Below are 8,941 nucleotides of genomic sequence, written 5' to 3' on the forward strand. Positions count from 1 at the left end.
ATAATCAACTAAAAACACGGAAGGTCATAATTAAGCAATTTTGGGTCATATTATAATATTTGGGTTTAATGTCATGCTAAGATCATTTTAGGTCTGTTAGCATGACCTAAAAATTAACTAACTATGACCTAAAAGTGCCATACGTATGATATTGTTTTACGTTTCTGTATTTAAATTTAGTTTTGCATATATCAAAACCATATATATATATATATGACCATTACCCAACCTATTGTACTTACCGTTACTCAACGTAACTCACACAATAAAGTCCTAGGTATAATAAAATGGAATTTTCATTCTGTTTTTTAGCGATGATAAGAAATCCCAAATGAATAGAATTGTATTCATTGGTTCATTTTATTAATATGATTGGTAGCTACAAATAATATAAAAATTGAATAAAATGAAATATGAATAATTAAGTATGTTGATTTATCAAGGAAATTATTCATTCAAAAATATTTGGGATCATATTATTATAATATACACGTAAGTGTATAATACAGGGCAAATTCAATATATTATTCCCTTATTTGAATGTGTGGATTTGGTTCATTAGGTAGTTTTCAGTTTTGCAATATTTGTGTTGGGTTGAGATTGAAACTTATTGGCCTAGTACTACAACACTACACAAATACACAATGCAATATGTCAATTTGTCATTCTTCCTATAAATTACTAGCTTTTTTGGTTTTATACTAATTGTTTTTCTGTCACGGTTGATTTAGTTCTCTTTTGAAGTAAATTTTTAGTCTGTTCAACATATCTATGATAGTACTAGTACTATGTTAGAGTATCCACAATGGTGGCCCTCAAGAAGGGCCAGCAAATGTGGCTCTCCTGGGCTCTCCACAATGGTAAATAGCAAGAGCCACGAAATGTGGCCCGCTCCAAAATAAAAATTAATTTGTTTATTTTTTTTAATGATATTTTTAATTTAACTACAATAAATTTTATTAGACTATAATTTATGATATTTATACAACGAAATTTTTCTAGTTTAAAAACAACAACCTGAAAACCCATATCATTATGCGGCGCTCCCTCTACGGTTCCAGACCTCTTCAACCAAATCAGCCTGCAGTGTTGTATGCGATATTTGGCTCCACATATCGGTGTACCGCTGGATCAAGTATTCATTAGTACGTGGTACACCCATCTGCAGGGGCTTCATGACAATACCCGAGCTCGAACTAGCACCATCTTCCGGTGTCCATCGCTTTGCAGCAAATCCTTCGTCAGCTATTATCATATTGTTCAATATGATACATGCAGTCATGATGTCTGAGACATCATTTTCGTGCCATTGTCGAACCGGGCACCGTATAATGGCTCATCGCGCTTGGAGGACACCAAAAGCTCGCTCAACATCCTTCCTAGCACCCTCTTGTTTTTTCGCGAAGTAGGTTTGCCTCTGCCCAACGGGTTGTCGGATCGACTTCACAAACACGGGCCATTGAGGGTATATCTCATCTGCCAAATAGTATCCCATATTATACTGCGTGCCGTTGGCCATGAATCTAACTTGCGGACCCTCACCCCGGCACTCGACATTGAACAGGTGGGACGATCGTAGAACGTTGATGTCGTTGTTCGACCCATCGACACTAAAATACGCATGCCAAATTCGCAAGCGGTAATCAGCAACGGCTTCCAGGATCATCGTGGGATGTCGGCCTTTGAAACCAGAAGTGAACTGCCCCTTCCAAGCCACCTGGCAGTTCCTCCACTCTCAGTGCATGCAATCGATGCTCCCCAACATCCCTGGAAAATGATGTGCAGTCCCGTGCATATCAATCAGTCTCTGGCAATCATTGGTCGTTGGCTTCCGTAGATACTCCCCTTTGAAGATATCCTTAATGCCCCTACAAAACTGCCTCAACGTCTGTAGGGCAGTCGTTTCGCCCATCTGTAGGTATTCGTCGAACATGTCAGCCGCAAGCTGCCTAATTGTCACCGTACACTTCTGATATGTCGACAAGCCGGGTCGACCGGTGGCATCATATCGCAAGTTGAAGCACTTGAACCGCTGCGCCAAACACGTCGATATATGGACGAAAAGTTGTTGCGACATTCTGAATCGCCGACGGAAAATCTCTAGCGGATAACAGGTGTTCTCGCTGAAGTAGTCTTCCATCAACCTGCGGTCAGTCCCGGCATGGTCACGGTCGATATACCGCCGATGATAGAACGGTCGAGGGATTGCCACCGCCGCCACCGCCTCAGCCTCGTCAGCTTCACGTTGCACCGCTGCAACCAGGTTTTGGAACTCCAGATCTACCGCTTCTTGGTACCGTTCATCCTCGGAATCCATATTTTAGAAGTTGAATTGAAATAGATAGGAAAGATTGGAAATAGTGATGTTTGAATTGGGGTAGAAAAATGGAGGGAAAATGGTGTGTATTTATAAAAAAAAGAAGTAAAGAAAAATATTTTTCGGTGGCCGGGCCGCGGCTCTCGGCCAGCTGTAGTGGTGGGCCGCGGCGCACACGGCTGAGCCGCGTGAGGGCCGCGGCTCCCTCTCGGCTCTCGGCTCCCATCCGCCCTTCATGGTTCTCTGCAGTGGGGGCCGCGCACCCAAGCCACGGGCGCCGCGGCTCCCCCACTGTGGACACTCTTAGGAGCCCATAATATTGTGGAGAACCGATGTTCCGTCCACGTTCAAAATTTTGGCACCAAAAAAATGGTCACATGGGTCACGGGACAAATCCCCACTAAATCTCTTTAATTGCAAATATGCTTTATGATAATTTCTCCAAATAAAGTTTATGCAAAAATTCATTTGGATTGAAAAAATAATGAAATATCTCATAAATCTCATTTTTATGATTAGTACTATCTTCTTTTAAAAATAAAGATTTGTTTTATATTAATATTTCACTCAAAATTAGAAACTTAATTTTAATAAAAAAAATATTTATATAATCAGGAGGGATTCATTCATAAAAAAAATTGAACTCTATTGTGTGAGGGAGTAGTTAGTAGTTAGAGCATCTCCAATGGCGGACGTCCGCGACGGGCGACCGGGACGTCCGCCATTGTGGCGTCGAAGGTCGGATACGGAAGTCCCGTGAGGACGTCGGGTGTCCTCGGACGTGCGGGCGACGGGCGGGCAGACGTCCGCCATTGTGGAGTGGGTCGGACGTCCGGTAATTAAATTTTTTTTTTAAACTCTAGTGGGAAGGGCGATGGGAAGGGCGGATTGTGCAGGGGATGTCCTAGTGACATGGCAGTGGGATGGGAAGTCCTAGTGACGTGGCAGTGCGATGGGAAGTCCTAGTGACGTGGCAGAAGGTGTTTTTTGGATGTCTTAGTGGATGTCCGAGTGGGACATCCGCCCACTGATACTCTTACAACTTACAAGTACCGTAGTATTTAGCAAACAACGAACACTCTTGACAATGAAAACAAGCGCAGACGGTTCCACCACCACGACCGCCTCCGCGGCGGCGACCTCATCTGCCATCTGGAAATTCGCAGTTTCGCAGCGGTTCCAGCACTTCTTAGACAAGTCAACACCGTACTTGCTCTACCGTTGGACCGCCTTCCTTTGCATCGCATTGATCTATGGCCTCCGGGTTTACCTGCTCCAGGGATTCTACGTGGTTTCCTACGCCCTCGGCATCTACTTGCTCAATTTGTTCATCGCTTTCCTCTCGCCGCAGGACGACTCCGAATTCGACGCCACGCTCCCTATTCGGAGCTCCGAAGAGTTCCGCCCCTTCGTCCGCCGCGTCCCCGAATTCAAATTCTGGTTCGTCTCTCTTTTTTTCTCTTCCCCAATTTCAAATTTAATTATCTTAAGTTTTGTTTTGTAATTAATTTCCGCATTCCTAATTTGATCGCTTCAGATTTCTGACCGATTCTCTACTAATTCCTAGCATCTGTGTGCCCTAATTAATGCTTCTAAAATTTCGCTCAATTTACTCCCTTTAAGTAGTACTCCGTATATTGCAATATTGGAAGATAAGAGAGATCTACTAGGGCTATATAGTTGTGGCTTTGGATTTGAAATTTATGCAAACGGTATTTCCTTCAGAATTTTTTTCTGTAGTAATGCTTTGAAAGCTTTAATCTGGTTTTCAACTTGAGGCACTAATTTGCACCGTACGTTGGTCCAAACTCCAAAAGTTAATGTTGTGTAGTTCTGTGGTTTCTGTAGTTAGCTAATGTTACCTGAATGCTGTGATGATGTGATAGTTAGCATGCCAGTCTCAGGAATATTGGTGATCAAAAACAATTTCATGTCTGAATGTTGATGGATTGGCACTGTCTGAATGTTTAACTTTAATGCCATGGCACAATCAAGAAAAATCAGATATCTGTAAATGGATCATGGGGGTACCCAGCAATTAGGTTTTATGATAAAACAAAATTTGAAGATGAATAATCTTGGCGAGGTGAGGGTCTGAGTACTGAGCTTGATATGTTCAAAACTAAGTTCACTTTTTGTCTTCGTTCTGAGATTGGTTGTCTTCTGAAAGCATACTGTATAATTTTTTATATAATTGGAATACCACTAAAGCCTTCTGCATTGCATTCGTGCTGACATTCTTTGGCATATTTGACGTGCCTGTGTTTTGGCCGATACTTCTCTTCTACTGGGTCATGCTGTGCACGCTAATGCTGAGGAGGCAGATACTTCATATGATGAAATAAAAATATGTTCCATTTTCTACCGGGAAGCAGGTAATTTTGTAATTTACCTTGCGGTTCAAACGTTGTTGGCTGCATTTTTTTAGATTCCTTTGTCCTCAACATAAGATTTATCCGTTCTTCCTTTCAGAAGTATGGTGGAAAGAGAGACTCCTCTCCTTTCAGAAGTATGGTGGAAAGAGAGACTCCTCTCCTGAGAGAGAGAGCTTAAATCCCTAGTTGAAAATTTGAGGGTAGGTATAACTTTTATTTTCCTACAAGACTTTTTTGTTTAATATAATCTGTTCTCTCAATTTCTAGTTTTTTGGTTTTTGTTCCTCAGCAAAACTTTGGGGCTTCCATAGCTGATCAAAGCAATCCTTGATTTGCCCAGCAAAGTTGAAATCTTACAGCCAACAATGATTTTGGTTGATGTTGCATAACGTTTAGATGTTGAATAGATTAATAAAGAAAATTGCAATTCATGGTCTTGGAGCTATACTGAATTTGATATCTATGAGTACTATATAAAATTAAACATATTGACAGCTAATTGAAATGGAACCGGGCTTACTATTGAAACATTTAGTATCATCACGCATTCTCTCCCTCTGCCATTAATTATCGCAGGTTGTCCCTGATCATATTTTAAGAAATGTAAAAAATAATGGGGGAAAAGTTTAGAGGAATGTGGCTTCTACTTTTTATAATAATTTTATATTAGAAATTGAGTGGAATAAGCTATTGGAATGTGAGGTCTATTATCAAAAGTAGTAAAAAGTAAATGTGATAAGTATTGGCGGATGAACCTTAAAAAAAGTACTAGTAACAAGTTATAACGGACGAAGGAAGTATCAAAAGGAGGTACCCTTTGCTATAAGGGTACAAATGTCAAATCATGAAGGGTATACTCTAGGGATTGGAGCTTGGAGTCGTCCTATATAAAGGAATCTAAAGGAATCAACATTGAACGAACATAGGCTGCTTTTTCTCCTTTTTAGAGTTTTTAGAGGGAAGCTCCACACACAGCTGCAAGTCCACTCCACACTCCAGAAAATGCGCTCTGCCTCCTAGCTCGAATGGGGGAATCATCGTGGTTCCACCGACCTACGGAGCGAAGATACAATCTTTTAATTCTGTTTTGCATCGCTTTTGTCACGACCGCCCTTTAGGGTAAATAAATACGGGCGATCGTGATTAAAATAACTTAATATACACACGAAGGAAACTAGGGTTTCAATAAAGAGTTTGACCAATAATAAATATTTAATAAAAAGGGCCAAGAGGTTGACATTATCCAAATAATTAGGTTCAAAGCTAAATGAATGATGAGTAAAAACAATGTCTCAGCGGAAGCGTTCAAGAGAAAGAGTGACGTCATGTGTGGAGACACAACGACACTCGTAGTTCACAACTAACCAAAACATGCTTCAATTTTAAATTGCTCAACACCACCAATTGTTCGTCGCCGCTCAACCTGCACATAGGGAAAGCACATGCAGGGCTGAGTACTATAAAAGTACTCAGTGGGCTCATGCCGAAAATAGTTGATAAAAGTTATGTCATCCATACCACAGTGAACTCGAGTTTTAACTTGAGGAAATAATCGAGTTCACAAAAACATTATCATAGACTAGCTAGTCAAAACAATCTCCCCACTTTCTCAACAATCCATCAATCTCAACATTTCCATAGTGCGACGAAAGTGTGGCCACACTAGTCGCCCACGAGACCGGCCGACTAGCAAAGACGGCTCACGATCCCACCTGTGTACACTAGCCTGATAGGGTTTGTGGCCCTACTCAGACCCGAATTCGTTTAACATAGCCCTATAGCCTAATGGAGCGAACTCACAAACTAGACATCAGGCAACAATCTCATCATCAAGCAAACATGACATGACATAACAGTTTAAACCACCCTTATTACACTATAATCATACTTTTGAAAACGTTAAAGAGTTTCAGTAAAAGAAAGCCCATCTTGACTGCTTAATTCACAAGCACTTGCTTCCCCTTGGTATCACGTTTCACTTGCGATGATTCACCTTTATTATTTAGATAATACATAAATCAACACACTTTTCAAATAAATAAATAAAATGCGTGCATCCTAATTAAAGTTATTTATCTCATTTTTTCTCAATTTTCGATTATTCTGCGGCCGCCCAAGGCTTCGCGTGAGACGCCCGTCGGCTACTTACGCCCCTAATTCCTCCGTTGACTCCTCGTATTTTTCTTAATGATATCGAATTAAATCCTAAGATTTAATTAAGCACATGAATTAATCATCAAAAATATTTTCCCTCGCAAATATATTTATTTCGGACTTAGAATTAAAACCTCATTCTTGGAAAAGTTTCGAAATTGATTAAATAATTCCTAAAAATTATTTAATCCTGTGATTAACTTATCGTTATAATTTTCCTATAATTAATTTAATGATCAACACAAAGATTTATTTACAAAACCCAAATTCTCCACCTTATCTCTCAAATTGAATTTTAAAGCCCAAACCAAATTAAACGGAGCCCAAACTTAAATAAATCCTCCAATTTAATTATAAGGCCCAAATCCATTTAGAATAACAAAGGCCCAAATCCCCTTTCTTCCACCATTCTACATGCCTCTCTCATTCTCTCTCGACAAACTCGAAAATTCCCAGAATCTTCGTCGTCGTCTCCCATCTCACCTCCAGAATCGACGGCCCACATATCTTCCGCCAAGAAATCCGCCGCACCACCGTCGCTCGGCGCCGAGAGGCGCTGGTGTCGCCGCGTCCAGATCCTCCACCATCGCGTCGACCCTCACGCCCGCGGCCTCTGCTCGTCGGTCAGCTACAGCTCGCCCCTCCGTCTCACGCCGCGTGGGGTCACAACTGTCGTACAGCAGAGCCGAGTCAGGCGCCTGCTGTCGTTGCCCGTTATTGTTGTCCGGTGGCTGCTCGACGGTCCCCGAACAGCTCCGAAATGACACCGCGCAGCCCCAAAACCAACCCGAACCACCCCGCAAGATAAGTTCTCTTTACTAAATTTTGTTCTTTTGTGTTTTCGATTAATCACAGCGGGTGTTCGATTATTGATTTTTCGGTTCGTTGTTGGTGGTGTGGTTTGATCGGTGATGTCGGTTGATTGAGTTATGTGGGAGGCGGAGTATGATGATATGTTGTGAACAAAAATCTAAAAAATTCACACTTTAGAATTGGGTAGAAATTATACCTCCGTGAGTAGGACTTGGTTGTGGAGTTCACAAGGCTGAAAATGAAGATTCTTGAAGCTGGAAAATTTCGATTTCTGTTGATAGCAATCTGATGTTAAATTCTGAGATAGGAGCAATTTAGGTACGAAACGATAGAGAAATTGTTTACCACATTTAGGACCGAGTTAAGAATTAGGCACCCTTCGAAGTCTGGGATTTCAAAAGGAAACCTTCCCTGAATTCTTGTTGCAGAGTTGCAGCTCGTTGCAGAGATGTGGGAATAATGAGAATCTGATTTAGGAGAAAAATATATTAGAGAGAAGATGGCTGATGGGTAGTTTAGGTTTGGGGAGAGATGGGAGAAACGGTTTTGGAGTTGCGGGAAATAGGGGGGATTTCGAATTCCGTTTTTTTGTGATTTTGGATTAATTTGGATTTGTTTGGTATTTTATTTACAGATCACGGAGGAGGAAAATCTCTGCGGAAATCTTTATTTAAAATTTGAACTAAAGAATAATTGGTGACCAAGTCAACGAGGAAAAGATTTAATTAGATTAGTTTGATTCGCGGTCCTTTGTATTTTATTTAAATTGTGCAACCCACAATTTATTTATCACCGGACTGGATTTTTGTATTATTTATTTAATTTATCGGATCTAACACGGAATCGAGTCCAACAAACAATCCTCACGGAAAGGAATTATTTAAATTCGCATTGTGATTTACTTCACAATTTCTAGCTCTTATAACAAATTATCAATTATTCAAAAATATTTAATTTCACCCCACATTAACTATTCAAAGCAGCCACGTCATATTTTCAACAAAGTTGACCCAATCAAAATTCCAACTCAAAATTAGGTCACGAAAAGTATCCAACGACAATTCCACTCGACAAATAAATTCACGGACTTCGCAATAAATATTTCATTAATTGCAAGTACTTTAGGCTTCAAAAATTAGGTTTAGAAAAATGGGGCGTTACTTCCTACCAACCTTAACAAAAATTTCGTCCCGAAATTTGTTACCCTCATGTAAAGAGTTCAGGGTACAATTCCATCATCTTGTCCTCATTCTCCCACATGGCTTCTTCATGCCCATGATTT

The 8,941-nt window shown here is 40.6% G+C and overlaps 1 protein-coding gene and 1 long non-coding RNA gene across 2 annotated transcripts; one reads left to right on the top strand and one right to left on the bottom strand.

Annotated features, from left to right (window-relative positions):
- Window positions 1–1,735: 1,735 nt before the first annotated feature.
- LOC121760663 lies at window positions 1,736–2,317 on the bottom strand. Its single transcript, XM_042156301.1, has one exon. The coding sequence runs from the start codon at window positions 2,315–2,317 to the stop codon at window positions 1,736–1,738; it is 582 nt and encodes a 193-aa protein (XP_042012235.1).
- Window positions 2,318–3,403: 1,086 nt separating this feature from the next.
- LOC121762365 lies at window positions 3,404–5,220 on the top strand. Its single transcript, XR_006042196.1, has 3 exons — window positions 3,404–4,692; window positions 4,790–4,892; window positions 4,982–5,220. It is a non-coding gene; the product is annotated as an uncharacterized LOC121762365 (long non-coding RNA).
- Window positions 5,221–8,941: the final 3,721 nt, after the last annotated feature.

The sequence above is a fragment of the Salvia splendens genome, chromosome 13 (assembly GCF_004379255.2).
Source record: "Salvia splendens isolate huo1 chromosome 13, SspV2, whole genome shotgun sequence".
Taxonomy (NCBI): domain Eukaryota; kingdom Viridiplantae; phylum Streptophyta; class Magnoliopsida; order Lamiales; family Lamiaceae; genus Salvia; species Salvia splendens.